The sequence below is a fragment of the Gymnoscopelus braueri genome (genome assembly GCF_963280865.1).
Source record: "Gymnoscopelus braueri genome assembly, chromosome: 6".
Taxonomy (NCBI): Eukaryota; Metazoa; Chordata; class Actinopteri; order Myctophiformes; family Myctophidae; genus Gymnoscopelus; species Gymnoscopelus braueri.
This window is the reverse complement of record NC_137607.1, coordinates 13,441,165-13,457,443: the sequence shown is the minus strand read 5'-3', so window position 1 is coordinate 13,457,443 and position 16,279 is coordinate 13,441,165. Positions and strand designations below refer to the sequence as shown.

Genomic DNA, 16,279 nt, shown 5'->3' with positions numbered 1-16,279 from the left:
ATTGCTGGGAGTGAAGGGTGACAACAAGTACAAGAAGAAGGGGGCAGGCCGGCCCAAAGGGTCCACAAGTAAAGACAAAGATTTCACCTTCAGGTCCAAACCTCACCAGGATGAGAGGTCCTCCTACCCTGCAGAGACCATGGACAGCACTGGGACAGGAGCAGTAGAGTCAGGCAGTGGTGGGTCTTGTGACAGGTAAGGACATCACAAACTACATCATAAAACATTTAGAGCTACACTAATCTGACTCATGCTGGTCCCCACCTGCTGGCACTGAGCCCAGTTCACCTTTTGACCATGATCTTGATATATTTAGGTTTATACAACAGTTGGTTCCTGCTCCTGTCGAGTAATTTGATTGGTCAAGATGCATTCCATGAGTTAATGAAAAAGTCATGCATGTAAAACCATTCTTTATTAGGTTGAGAGTGAAACAAAACGAGTGCTCCCCTCCCTCTGGTCCATCTAATCTAGCACTAACTGTCTCAGATCATTGTGACACATGGCTCTCTGGTGGCTGTCAGTGTGTCAGCCTGCTTATTTACTAGGCCTGAGCCTAATAAACAAAAATAAATATCACAATACTTTTGACCAAATACCTCAATGTTAATATTGTGATGATAATATTGTCCCGTTGCGAGCTTGTAGATCAGCCATTTGTGCTACTTACACACAAACACAATACTAAAATTAACTCTAGCCTCCCTATTCTGGGAATGTCATAATAGTTGAACATTATGTGAAAATAGGTGAATATTTGGCGAAAATAGCAAATCTGCAAGATCTCAACGTGTCTTTATATATTATTTTTTTTTATTATAATTTTTTTTATAAACATTTTATGAATGATATAGATTGGAGAAGTTTATAAAGTTTAATTAGTTAGGTCATTAAAACCAGGAAAATACAACACTTATAGATACACTATTGATAACTATACCACTGGGTAATATGTTCATTTGTTCTCTCTCTCTCTCTCTCTCTCTCTCTCTCTCTCTCTCTCTCTCTCTCTCTCTCTCTCTCTCTCTCTTTCTTTCTTTCTTTCTTTCTTTCTCTCTCTCTCTCTCTCTCTCTCTCTCTCTCTCTCTCTCTCTCTCTCTCTCTCTCTCTCTCTCTCTCTCTCTCTCTCTCTCTCTCTCTCTCTCTCTCTCTCTCAGAACCACATGAAGACAGTGCCTCCAGTCATATATCAGTCATGTTTCACTACATTGACAATCTTTTTCCAGACCTTCACAATAGGAAAGTGTTCATTAAAAATATAATATGTGTTAAAGTTTGACTTTTGTACTTGACTTTACCTGTTCATCTTTAACCCTTACAGTTTATTTCCTCAGTTTATGATGTGTGTGTATAAGTTTCACTTTGAGTCTATAATGATGCTGAACGATTACTTGAGATTCCTTTTTCCGTCAGCTATGTTATTGATTCACTAAACCGTTTGCAAAAGACAGCTATGGGAACATCCAGTAGTTTTGACATGTTTTCTGACACTGAGTGACCAGGACCCAAAGAGCGGCATAGAAAATAATTTGTGAAAAGTAATGGCATTGTTAATTGCTATAGTTTTCTCGATAGTTCAATTACATTTCTGTACCACCAGAGCCATGTTTGTAATAATATTTACAGCAATAAACAACTTGAAAAGGGCAAACGTTTTGTCATTTCTATGCAAGGTTTTAGGTCTTTATATATATATATATATATATATATATATATATATATATATATATATATATATATATATATATATATATATATAGTTATACATTCTCATCTTAAAAATGCTGTTGTGTTATTAATTTGAAAGACAAATGATCCCATAATTTCATTCTATTGGAATTGAATACAATGGAAACAAGCCCCCAGGACTTTTTTGTTGTTGTCCTTTTAGCCTAAAATACTGTACCGTTTACATTTCTGACTAATGAAGAATTCAATCAATCAAAACGACAGACAAAACACCAAGGGCCCTATTTTCTCCAGTGCCTTACCCATTATCCCTAAACTTCTTTGCCATGTTTTACTATTTTTAAAAAACATTTTGAAATAGTTAAAATAGCCAATCTACAAGCTCACAACATGTTGATGTAGATCGGCTAGTTGAACTATTTGAAAAATGTTTTTAAAAATAGTAGAAAATGAAGTTTAGGGATAATGGGTAAGGCACTGGCAAAGATAGGCTCCCAAGGACATTATCCTATATTAAATTAAGTGAACCTGCTGGAAACTGAACCTTTTAATTCTCATCATTGTAGAAAAAATATACAATATTTAATATGTTGAGGTCTGCAGAGTAACACTTTAGTTTAAATGCATCACGTTGATCTTTCTTTAAAGGCCTGCACAACAACGTGAGATTCACAAACATTACTGTAATATAATGTAAATGATCCGGAAGCATGGTGACAAATTGTGAGCTTCTAGATTTGCTATTTTTTCCCAATGTTCGCCCCCAGAATAGGGCAATATGTGGTTAAGGATAATCTTTTTAAGATTACTGAACAGGGAAATGGAAATCCTCACCAATAAATATGACAATGCACACAAGTGCAATACAATAGTGTGGTGAAGTGTTTGTGAAAGCATTTCTATAACAGTGTAAGTTTGTCCACTGAAGTGTAGAGCACAGAGATGTGGCTTGAAGCAGACTTTTCACCAGAAGATCCTTCATCACTGTGAGGAAGACCATGATGTTCTGTTGAGGTTCTGGAACACTAGAAGCACATTCTTCACACAGTCAGCTTGAATGTGTTTGTGGAGAGACACTGTTTATGTCTTGTGAGAGGATTGTCACTGAGATGAACACGCACACGCACACACAAACACACACACACAAAAACACACATATATTGTTGCTGTCGGGAAGAAACCTCATAACTCCACATTTAAACTTTTTTCATTTTTTTCATAAATGTATGCTTTACTTCATCATGTAAGAGTGTCACACAAAAGTATAGTGCAAATAGCAAATCTACAAGCTCACAACGTCTTGTGATGCAAGGCGTTGTGAGCTTGTGGATCGGCTACCATACTTTCACTATTTTAAATCGTTTTTAATATAATATTTAAAAAATAAACTGTTTTGGACATACAAGGTTTTCCACCCGACAGCGACGATATTATACTTGGTGATTTATTATTATTTATCGAGGGAAATGTTCCAACATTACATATCTGTGTGTTAACATTATGTGAAGCTTTGCTTTCAGCATGTGGTGTGAGCCCTTGTGCATCAATAAGTGCAACTAAAGGTTTGTGGTAAGTGTTGATCAGTGGTGCGCATGGGCTTGGAGGAATTGGAACTCATTCCTCCATATAGAACATCTTCAACTCTGGGATGTTGGTGGCTTTCCTCACATGAACTGCTCACTTCAGGTGCTTCCACAACATTTCTGTTGCCCCCCCCCCCCCTTGAGGTGGAAGGCATACAGTATATGTGGGTCAAGAAAGCACCTTTAGACATCACATTTATCTTACAAGATTTACAGTCTATACTGATATTTAGTTGCAGCTCTGTCAGTCAGACAACTAATAAAGGAGTGCACTTGTACTGTAGACTGAAGGGCTCACACATTTGTGCATTAACCTATATCAAAGTCCTGATGTCACATCATTATCTCCTGGGTCACGGAAGTATTTTTTGTCTTGAAAATACAGTAGGGTAATTTTAGAATTGCGTCATATAAGAACTGTGTTCCAAAAAATCAACAAATCAGCCCGGCGAGTCAGGTATGTCAGGTATGTGACTGTGTTGTTTATGATATTGAGTTACATTTGATAACGACTGTGTTTGGAAAAAATATATATATTTTGTAATAAATTAGTCATTAGATGCTTAATATCCAAATGAGTAAAATCGCCGGGCTCATTTATTTATTTTTGGAACACAGTTATTTGCCACGAATGCTATTGAGACCCTATGGTATTTTTCAATGGAAAAATAATCTGTGACCCAAGGGGATAGGGGCCTCTAGTGGTTTGGTTCTCTATTTAAATATATATTTACAGTTAACCATTTCACTGAAAACATGCTGTGTTGTGATATGTTGTGAGCTTGTAGATCTGCTATTTTTGCCAAATGTTCTCCCCAGATTAGGGACGACAGGGTTTATGTGGTTAAATTGTTGATGGTTGACAAGGGCCCCTGGACACTGACCTCATTGGCCCAGTCAATAATCCATCCATGCGTAGAAAGACTGAGGGTAAGACCCTGGCAGCCACAGTGCTCTGCTTTATGGTCAAACACCAGAGAAACCTCAGGCAGGCAACTTGATTATCCATAACTGACTCATTATATATTTATTTTTAAATGTATTGTGCTGTGTAAAATTGACATAGAATTGTCTCCACTTGTGCCTCCAGTTTGCCTCCCAGGGCAGTTAGAACACCTCCAATGATGTATGTGAACATTCCTTCTTTACTCTGATGAAGACTGAGGCCTTGTGGTGTTTTTTATCATGTCTTTTTAAATAAACACTTTGACTACACTCATCTCCTTGATGTACTGAACCACTTTCAACCTGATGTGTCTATAGGGCATAGCAGTGGCGGCCATTTTCTGGTTCCACTTCAGAATAGTCAATGCATTTTTCCCATTGACATTTCCAAAAATATTTATATCAATTATTTTAAGCCTAGAATCAAGCCATCCAGGGTCCTGGTGAATCATGACCATAAAACGTTTGATTCTGTGAAAAGACTTTTTTGAAAACGGCAAAACAAAGGGTATTTATTAAATATAGTATATCATATCATATAATTAAATATAAAATAAAAAATAATCACAGAAAAAAATGTTTTATGATCATGATTCACCAGGACCCTGGATGGCTTGATTCTAGGCTTAAATTAATTGATATAGATATTTTTGGAAATATCAATGGGAAAAATCCATTGACTATTTTGAAGTGGAACCAGAAAATGGCCGCCACTGCTATGCCCTATTGGCCATGATGTAATTATAGATGAAAATCTGTCAATTTGAAACCACTGGTTATCTGTCAATGTTGATAGATTGTACGGTCCTTTATCACTTTATCACAACGGTCGGTCAGCTATCATCAGACTTCTGTTCTGTTCCAACACTGTGAGAGACAATAAACGAGCGATGGATGGCATGCAGGGAGGATATCCAGGAGCTTACTCACGTATTGGTTTGTAATGAACCAGAGTGCGCTCAGTGCTTTATATGCGAATGTGAAATGCGCTTGTCTCACATAGGATGCAGCCAGTGTTGCCAGGGTAGTGAGAAAAACAAGCAACCAGGTCTAGGAAAACAATCAAACAAGAAGCAACTTAGGCCACATGCGGTTGTGAGCTTGTAGATCTGCTATTCTCCAAAAAAGAATCTAGAAGAAAATGTGAAAAATGTGGATTTAAAAAACAACAACATTTTAACAACACAAATCTTGAATGGGGTCCCTGGTATGAAATATTTTCAGATGGGGTCTGCAGACGTATATATTAATTTGGGGTGTCCTTGACATGAAAATGTTTGAGAACCTCTGGGTTTTTAAACAATATTTAGGAAGCAAGCCCAAAATATCATTTTGTATTTCAATTGAATTTTCGAATTTGCCATTTCATTTGAATTTTGGCATCTATTCGCTTCCATAAAATAAGAAACTACACTTTTAGAAACAAGCCCCCCCAAAAAATGCAACCTGCAACTACCAATATTTACAAGCATCTTTACAGAAAAACAAGCCCAAAGTTGCTTAGAATAAGCAGACATGGCAACCCTGGATGCAGCCACAGCTGGATTGGATTGCCCCTCCTCCTCTAGCTATGGACCAGCTCTAGCCTACTATTCCAGGCATTTTAAGCAAAATGGGGGTCAACCTCCTAATTGAACAAAACCAAACTCAGCTGATTTTTTTATCCTCAATATGTCCTGAATCACATAAAAAATGACCTGTAAGTATAACCCTACCAAAAACGCTTTTTGGCCCATTCTGCTAGATTTGACCATGCTGTATTTCCTTGTACTGTAGCAAAACAAGGATACAGAATATCAGTGACAAGATTTTATTTGATCATGATCACATAATTACACAACTCAAGTACTGATCAAACAACTCAATTAAAATGTGCGCACACAATATCACACTACAGAATGTCATCTTCATCCTCGTCACAGTGCATCTCTATTGAGTTAGTGCAGCTGGACCCTCTGCAGTGTCCACATGCCGGAGTGTACTCGATATTTTCCTTTTTGCATGTGTATCTCAGGGTGCTGCAGTCAGCCTGGCAGTTGCACTTGATGACCGGCAGAAGCTTTTTTGGCGCAAGGGGTAGGGTAGTCTGAATTGGCACAAACCCCTCATCACATTTCAGTATAGGCATTATACAAAATGACCTAGGACAAATTGCAACAGAACCTCTTTCAACTTTTTGTTGTTTCATAAATATTAGTTAGTAATAACATATCAGAAGTCCTAAGAAATCCCAGTGGTGGAACATATTGAAAAATGCTTAAATAGGTGATGTCACAATTTCCCATTGATGCCCATGTTAAAAAAGGATTTGAGAATGTTTTCTTGTCTAATTTCCACAAAAAAGTACTGCCCACTATATCTGCTATTTTTTAATAGCCAAAGACATCAAAAAACGACAGATTCTTTCCCGGTCTAAATGGGTTAAAATAAGTGAAGGAAAGGAGCATCGGTTCCTTCTGACTGAATACACTATGATACATCAATACTGTTGAAACCAAGCGAGGCCCACTATCAACCAGAAACTGTTGGATGCAGTACAGAAAGTGAAATAAAGTTATTATTGTCTCCGCTAGAGGTGGAGAGTATGTTTTCGTTCTGTGACGAAATAAAAGCCATTTATGTTTTTTGAAGTGAGGTAACATTGGTCAAGCTAACAGGATCAAGCTAACATTGGTCAAGTGACACGTGACAATATGTAATATAAATAGGTAAGACAGGATTAATCAGGAACAGTACTGGCGGAGACCTGTGCTCCGAGGAGCACATTCTCTATTTATTATTGTTATTATCATTACCCTTATTATTATTATTATTATTATTATTATTATGAAGTGAATTACAAATGTTTTTGATATCAGAACATTGATTTTTTTGTATTACTAAACCCGGAAATAGTCTGGCACTGTCTGGCACTGTGAACTCCACCTGATGTTTCGGAGGACAATCCCTGATTGAAATATGGTGAACTTGCTCAAACCGCAGCTTCACTCTACAGACCAGTAATGGCTCAGAAGACTGAGGAATGGTATTCCGTAAGGGTCCGTTCACTCAGCAATGATCTTTAACATCTACATCTATGACCTACCAGATACAACATTAAAGAAATATTGTTATGTGGACGACCTAGCCATCATGCTGAGATGACTAACATGGAAGCAAAGACCAACAGGGTGGCCATAGCTGAATGGGTAGAGAGCCCGCCTCAGAAGCAGAAGTTCGATTCCCGGCCCTGCCAAGTTGTTGAGGTGTCCAGATGGCCTGTGCAATACAATGAACACTTCTGTAACTGAAAACGTAATTTCTCCCACGGGATCAAATAGGTCTAATCATTATTGAAGGTGATGGGAGACGGTCTCATCCCTCCATCCCTCCATCCCTGGCATGTGCGCGGATAGGCCTTGCGTTAGATCACATATTTTAATAGCTTCTTTTTTTTTCATTTTTTTTTAGATCTGACGTTCATAGTGACAGAACACTGTCCCCAAAAAAAAAAAAAAAAAAAAACAGAAGTCTCTTAGGTTTTTTTTTACTTTTATTTTTTTTGTTGCATAGTGTTCTGTCACTATGAAAAAAAAAGCTATTAAAATATGTGATCTAACGCAAGGCCTATCCGCGCACACTTTAAGCTGTGGCTGACCAGGGATGGAGTTATGACATTTTTCTACTGTACCATTCATCCTAAGATATCATAACATCATAGAAAAGGTAAGAAAACCTTACTCCAAAATTCTCCTTTAAAGCCCTTTAGCTTGGCGATCTGGCCAGCCACAGAGCCCACATTTTAATGTAATGTAATGTAATGTAATTTATTTCTGTGTGGACCCCAGGAAGAGTAGCTGCTGCTAAGGTAGTAGCTAATGGGGATCCAAATAAACAAACAAACAAACAAACAATTAAACAAACTGCCCCAGCTGCTGCGTTCACCAGGAGGGTCTCCCCACCCTTGAGCCCCAAGACCTCCTCTATGCCATACAGAGCAGTTAGACTGAAAGAAAGAGAGAGAGACATTACATTTTATTATACGAAATACAAACACAAAATGTAGTGTAGGCAGTTAGCAAGTCAGTTAGCCATCTGTTTCCTTTTTTCTAAATCGATTAGAATGAACTTAAGCCCTACAATGTACCAATGTATCAAGTTGAGACAGACCCTGATGAAGACCTGCTAGGTCGATACGCGTTGGTCGTATTCTGTTGCCTCGCTCTAAATAAATCTATATATTTTTTCACTTAAGAAGGAGTGCCTTGGAATTGTTTTCTATGCAAGTCTGCAGTTCACACCTTTTTGGCAAGCAGTACTTATTTGGAAACCCCGTTTTTGTTCATATGTTCCTACCTGTGTCACCAAAGAGCACCTATCTATCAGAGCCAATGAATGATCCTTGCAGCGCTTCTTTATTTCTCTTTTTAAACTGTACATCAAGTGTTGCACAAGAAAATGGAAATAACTGATCTGCAGGCTCATAACATGTCCAGAATAGGGATGGTGTTTAACTAAATTAAATTTCAGTTATTTTCCCAAAATAGATATTTTTATTAAAAGTGATTGTTTTTATAATTGATTAAATCATGTACCACATATTTTTATGATGCACAGACAAATTACAGTAGATGAAGGATTAATCATAAAGCTTGAAATAGCATATTGATCCACATTCCACAGACTGACAGCAGTGTGACTCAACACCAAGACACAGAACCAAGAGTATTACAGCAATAGAACTGGGTAATCAGAAAAACCCAAGTCTGTGGGGTTTCAAAACAACAGTTAGGTAATAATTATATGAATTTAATCAGCACTGGAGGCCTCTGTGAACAAATCACAGAGGGAACAATGGTAGCCCTACAGTATACAGATAGTGTCAGTGTGGTACAATGTGCATGATTGATTTTCAAGTGTCACATCACATCATGCTATACTTAACAGTGTCTTTATTCTGGTACTCTACATTGAGCATGACTCCTCACTTTGATCTGCCTCTTACCTTCAGTACTTGTTCATCTCTCCACTTTATTGACTCACACTCTCCTCTGGAGATAGAATCATTATGGATGTGAATGCACCAAGCAATGTCTCGTGCATGCTAGCCTAATTATGAGCTGCCCCTGCAGCTGCTATGGCAACCCCTGCTAGATAATCTCCTGCTCTTTCTTGAGACACGTCAGAACACAATGGTAGCTACGGTGCTGCTGTTTTGCTTGCTGTGTTGCATTTTGATATGCATTTGCATCAATTGCATGTTGTTTCGCTGCCCTCTATTATCTCTGTGGCGTAATCCTTTCAGAATGTCGTTGAGGTACTAAAGAAAACTCAAATTTGAATGTGTTGGCGTCACTGGGCATGAACCTCCCTGTCTTCGAGATGCAGTTTACCTTCACAAACAGCTCATGCAGAACCTCGCTCGGCAGTGCACCTTTCTTCACTAGTATAGTATATTATGCAGAGGTAGAGTTAACACTAGCTGTTCTAGCCGTTCAGCAGAAGGGTGTGGTTAGTTGACAAACCCCATATCTTAAGTTAGAGAATTTTGAACTGGTCCAGTGACAAACATGCAAAATCATGCTGGATCGTGAAAAGTATGAGAATTCTGATAACTACTAGTACCTTGTATGACCGCCTCTATATGAATCTCTGAATTAGTACTAGAGACAAAAGACTGAAAAAATTACCTCAGTACATGACATGAGTACTGTTGTACAGGGATGTCCTGCGACCCACCTCTCCACGCGGCCAACGGGGTGGTGCCGGTGGCCTGTGTTCCTGTTCGGGGACGTGGCGGTGTACTTGTGTTTTGCCGGCTACGCCATGGAGGGCACCGGCAGGAGCAGGTGTCTGGAGAAGAGCAGATGGACGCCCCATGCCTGCAGAGGTAGAGAGCGCAACGGACAAGGAACTCCCCTCCTCTCCTTTCCTCTTTCCTGTCTATGTTGTGAAATAGTTTGTGGTTTCCTTGGGAAATTATAACGAAGAATGAAAGAACGAGAGAGAGAGAAATGAGTCACGATGGTTTTCTGTTTATTTCTGTCTCTCGTTTCTTTCTTCCTATCATAGCAATCTGCATCCTGCCATGCTTGAACGGAGGGTGCTGTGTGGCACCTTACCAGTGAGAGTGTTCCACGGGCTGGACGGGAACGCGATGTCACAGTGGTGAGTGTGTGTATGTGTGATGCATACATGTGTGACTTTGGCTGTTAGCTGAGCTACATGTATACACGTACAGCTGAACAAAAATGGCTGGGAAAAAAAGAAAATTGTTCAGTTGTAAATCAGTGTGTCAATCAAGTGTCAAAAGAGTAAATGTGGTAAAGATTAGAGTTTAGTACACATTTTACCTTGTACCCCTTCTCTTCCTTAGAATATTGTAGGAGAGTGTAACAAATATGTAAGGAGGCAGAGGTCATTCCACAGCTGGGGAGCAAGGAGGAGTGTTGACCAGGGTGTCATTGGGAAGAAAGGGACAGACGTCTTGAGTTATCTGATTTTAGTTAGCGAGAAGGGGTGTAGGGATTGATCATATCCTCGAGGTGGGGGTGTCGTGTCCTTGATTGCCTTGTTGGTCATCACAATTGTGGGATATTAGACTTTCAGCTCTGCTACACAAGGAGAGAGTTGCAGTATTGAAACAAGGAGATGACTGAGGCTTGGATAAGGAGCTGGGTAGACTCCTTGGTGAGGAAGGCTCTGATCTGAGTTGGTGTACACTACTGTGTCATCGTGTTGCCGTAGAAATACAGCTTGTCAGGACAGCTTTGTTTTGTCAGGAGGTCAATACTGAAACAAATACACTTATAGTAGTAGAACATCATTCAAGTCTGAGAAGCCTTTAAAGGGAAACACCATAATTGTACTGTAGTTAAATGAGAACATGTTCATTCCTGTGGCCATTAATATGTTCACAGCTGTATGCTCATCACCGTGTAGGAATGGAGGGCGGTGCATCAGGCCGAATAGATGTCACTGCAGTCAAGGGTGGACCGGCCATGATTGCTCGAGGTAACACGCATGCACAGCACTAATTCAGTTTACTTCCTTGTCTTCCCTCCTCACAGTGTACAGTACTTGTGTGAAGTGGATTAACTTGGAAATATGCCATTTAGCATTTTGTATACGTAGATAGATATCGATGAGTAGACATATAGTCCCAACATTCAGAGTGAAGCTCACTTGAGCCAAGTTAAATGTTTACTGGCATTTCGCATCGTCTCTCCCCCACCCACAGGAAGAGGAGATCTGGATACTATCATTTCTAAGATGCCACTCAGCACTCAAGTCCTATGAATTGAAATTTTGTATAAATACAGTCACAATTGTAAACCATTCATTCTCATCTCCCGAAGAAGCAAAACAAGAACCATTTTGTAAAATAAAGCTGTATTTTTTCATATAGAAAATTCCACAGTATTAAATATATGCTGCTATATACTTGTATGATGTGTAAAAACTGTTGATGTGATTGTCCAGTGTATATGTGTAAACTATTATTACTATTATATTACTACTAGGATGGCAACTATTATATACTACATTTTTATTTAAGCATAAAATATCTTAAAAAAGCTTCTTTACTGATAAATGTAAAACAAAATAACACCCGTGGTTTCAACAGGTGTCAAAAAGAATGACACTTAGGATTGTTAATGAAATGCTCCCTCTCCCATTTTCGTGTTCTCGCAATGTTATGAATATCTTTTGTGGTCAGGTTACCTGTTGGTAGTTTATTATAGATTACTTTTGTTTTCTGTTTTGTCAGATTCATGAGTGTGTTCGCTAGTTTCAGTTTTTATGGTTTAGGGCGTGGTCGTACCGAAGTTCAATTCTACCTACTGTATATGAGGGCGGATTCTGCCAATGCTTTTCAATGCGAACCGAGCGGTTTGTTGCCATTTGCGGATATCTGCAAAAATCCGCCCTCATAGGTAGAATTAAACTTTGGTGTGACCACGCCCTTAAAGATGTTAAGCCCTAGTTTGTTTTTATTAGTTTCAGTATTATTAGTATTACATTATAATACAGGAGGTATTTGTCAGAGGGAAGATTTAAGAAGTTCACAATAGGTAAATGTCTCAGTCATGTAGACATCCCAGTTTCACTTAACATAGGCACCGATGCCTGCTTGTGTTGCCAAAGTTGACCAAATTGACAAAGACTAAAACTATAGTTTAAGGGTAAAATAGCAGAAATAAAACTAAAGAGATTTGTCATTTTAGTTAGTTTTGTATATTTTGTATTCTTTCTAAAGTCTATTTACATTTTTTATTCGAGTACACTAATCAATGTTACAGTAGGGTGCAGCACCCTCTGACCAGTCAGAATCCTATTTACAAGTGGTGAGTGCTGAGGAGTCTTTGGCTTTTCCAGTTTCCAGTACAGCACGTTCAAGATGAACTTGTGCCAAAAAGAGATGCCAGGAGCATATGGCTACAGTCCTAATACTCAGACTGAAAGTAAAATTGAATAATTGATAACATTTCCTGCCCTCTTGTTTCAGAGAAATGATAATTGGGGTCTGGTGGGGATAGGCTGTGCATAGTCACTGTGACATCAGTAAAGCACTCCTCGATATCTACATTATCCTTTAGCACCAAACATGTTTTATATTGGTGTTCACTTGTTGGCGTGTTGTTTAGCCCACATGGCATACGAGCTCTGCCATGCAGATAGGCATTCATATTGTACTAACTAAGCATTAAATTAAAATTTCGTTCATAATGCAAGCTGCAGTGCCAGCTTAAATGAACCGAATTAACATAATTCACACATGAAAAGCAAAAGCATTAGGTCTGTTACTTATTTTCATTTATTAAATCCACCAAATGAGGATGACATACAGAGGAAAAATCCCATCATCAATCCTCTGAGACATAAAACAGGACTAAAATGTTTTCCCTCCATTCAAATGGGACAGCAGAGTGACAGGAACCTGAGGGCAGAGGGGGGGGGGGGGGGGGGTGACATGCAGCCAACCATTCAGACTAAAAATGGTTGTTTTTAATGAAACCATAACCAATGTTCACATGGTGCACATACAGGAAAACAAACAATGTTTGGCTCCCGTTGGCTCCCGTTCCTCTACAGTTGAGGTGCATTGGGATGGGTGGAAGGGCTTTCTCTCATGAACGTAGAGCTGTCACTTTCTCCACCAGCTTGTCATAATTGGCCCCAGAGAACTCCTCAACCTAAAAAGAAAATAATGCATTAAGTCAGGGGTCTTCAACAGGGGGTCCTCAGAGTTACTACAGGGGGCTCGGCAAATCTTTGTGTGATAGGATCATCCTTTTTACATGAACCACTTGAACCCTAGCATCCCTATACTGAGGGAAACTACACGCTCACACGATCTACAGGCTCAAAGGGGTTGTAGATCAGCTATTTACGGCAAATACGTTTGGTGTAGAGGGAAAAAGGAGCAAACCAAGTACAGAGCCAAAGGTCAAGTTTACTAAGTACTGAGGGTTTAAGTGGTATTTCTGAAATAAACGTTCAAATAAAAGGAACATTAATTTACACAACACTGATAAAAGTATATGAAGCTATCTATGAAATCTATGAAAAGGTTTAGTCTGTATCACAATTGTATACAATGTAGTAGGGGGTCCCTGCTTCATCTCTCTCTCAGCTAAGGGGTCCTTGGCCTGAAAAGGACCCCCACCGCTTTGACGGTCTTGGGTCACCCTTGTACAGTATCCCTCTTATTATACGCCTACTTTATTCTAATGCAAAATGATGCTTTTATTAGCCAAAGATTACCTGCTTCCACAGCAATGCAAACAAAGAGAGCACGCCTTGATTGACCAAATAGGAATAGAGTATTCAACAAAGTGGTATAACAGTTAAACGAAAAAGGAAAACACATTTAATACTGATGTTTTCTTCCAGTCTCCACTGCTCAAATAACTGATGATTATTCCTTAAGTCACGCGTAGCCAGACAACTATTCCTCAATCTCCGAATACGAGTCTGGAACTACCGAGAACGGAAGCTGTCATCTGCTCGTCAACTCCGTTCACAAAAATACAATTTTAAAATAACTCTACATTTTATATTGCAATTTCAATTTTTGATAAGCAGCAAGCTATGTATGCTTCAATTATTTACATTTATATGAGAACGAATCGTGACGAAACGGAAGCGGGAGGAGGCGTCACATCCACTTTATCCTTTGATCATTTTCAGAGCTTCCGTGCTCCAGACTGTATGTACTGCACTGTGAAATTGTGGGAGGCAACAGTCTGGCTTGCGAGACTAGTTATTCCTGAACACATACTTCAACTAAATAGCTTACCATCTTTCCATTCTTGTAGAACTGGAATGTGGGCATACACTTGACTTTACATTCTGCTGACACGTCCTGAGAAGGGAGAAGAGAGAGACGGTGAAAATGCTTGTCAGACATTAAAACGACCAAGACCTTTCACCTTGGAAGCATGGCCAGTATAGAGTTCTTAGATCTTAGTTGCATTCGCTGTTGCGTTCACTTCCACATGTTCCGGTTGTTGATGACAGGAGTATCAACGTAGACGATGGTTGCCATAGCAGCATTATACACAATGTCAATCGGAACCACAACCACACGGTTTGGTGAGATAAATAAAGAGGAAAATAAGCATGTCACTGTGAGGAGCAAGAAATCGATATTTTCTCTTGTTGTGCTGCGCCCATACACCCACAGAAAATAAACTAAAACTAAACTAGATGTTGAGCAACTGCACAGCCTATTTCTTGCCTTATTGTTGCCAGAAACTGGTGGGCTGTATAGGTAAAACACACTGACTTACCGCTGCCACATCCACATCGACCTTCAGGAAGACTACGTTCTTGTTCTCTGCTTTTTCTGCCAATTCCTATGGGAGAAAAGATTACATCAGCATGGAATTGGTTGATGATATACTGTAGATGTTTGATCTGACCCAGTAAAAAAAAAAAGAGGCATGTAGACCTGATGGCAAAACAGTATATCATTTATGTATGTAAATATTTTAGTAACAAATTCAAGCAATTCCCTGGTTAAATAATGGCAAGGGGTCTACAGAGGTTTTCATTTAAAGTAGGCATTGTCTGGATTTCCCAGACTGTTTATTACAAAGTTTTATGGATTTTCAAGTCTTGATGGAGTGAACTCAAAAGATAAGTAATAATGAAAATATGGAACAACAGCTACAGTATCTGAGCCCAAGCTGGTTCTGTCTTCTTTGGCTCAATTCCAGTCCATTCTACATCCTAAACCACTTTCAACCTGGCGTCCACATTTTGGGTGAATACAACATAGGCAAAATCTTTCAAAAATAGAGAAATAGCACATCTACCAGCTCACAACATATTGCTCAGTGACAAGCTTATAGATTGGCTATTTTCATGCAACACAGTTGTATGAAGGAGTCTAAAAACAGGGCTTAAGTGATTAAGTCTATCTATGCTATCGATGAGCTCCAACTCTGCGATCACAATCATCTGATCTCTCACCTTGAAGCGAGGGGCAATCTGTTTGCAGGGGCCACACCATGTGGCTGTAAAGTCCACCACCACTAGCTTGTCCCCAGCTTCCACCAGGATGGCACGGAAAGAGTCCTAGAGAATGTCAAACATTATTATACTATGGGTGACAGACAGATCATCAATTCACCTATAGGCATACATTCCCACTCAAATCCACATTGTCCACTTTATATTTGTGACATTTACACACCTTCTTTCTGGCTCATACAAGTTTGCAAACCATTCTTTGTCTGGCATACAGTAAATATGGAACATGAAATGAAGCTGTATTCATTGTTAAAAACTTAAACATTGTGTTTAGAACACAATTGGTGTATTACTTATTTTGTGATATCATAACTAAAACACACACTCAACTCTGGAAATAGAAACAAATGAACAAATTGGCGCCTATATATTCTAAACAATTGCACTGCCTGAGCCTGAACCAAAACGTCTTACTGGATGTGACAATGACAGAACGAAATATGAACATAAACAATAGCTAAACACTCACCAGGTCTTTAACTTCACGAACCATGGTGACTGATGATGGTATTTCTCTGGATGATGATGATCAGACTGCTGGC

General features: G+C 39.1%; 1 protein-coding gene across 1 annotated transcript; it reads right to left on the bottom strand.

The window, feature by feature from the left end:
- Positions 1–13,313: 13,313 nt before the first annotated feature.
- Positions 13,314–16,279, bottom strand: LOC308086599 (thioredoxin-like). Its single transcript, XM_080430211.1, has 5 exons — positions 16,207–16,279; positions 15,678–15,782; positions 14,993–15,058; positions 14,500–14,565; positions 13,314–13,393 (listed from the first exon to the last, which is right to left on the bottom strand). The coding sequence occupies exons 1-5, from the start codon at positions 16,228–16,230 to the stop codon at positions 13,328–13,330; spliced, it is 327 nt and encodes a 108-aa protein (XP_080286337.1). The 5' UTR covers positions 16,231–16,279; the 3' UTR covers positions 13,314–13,327.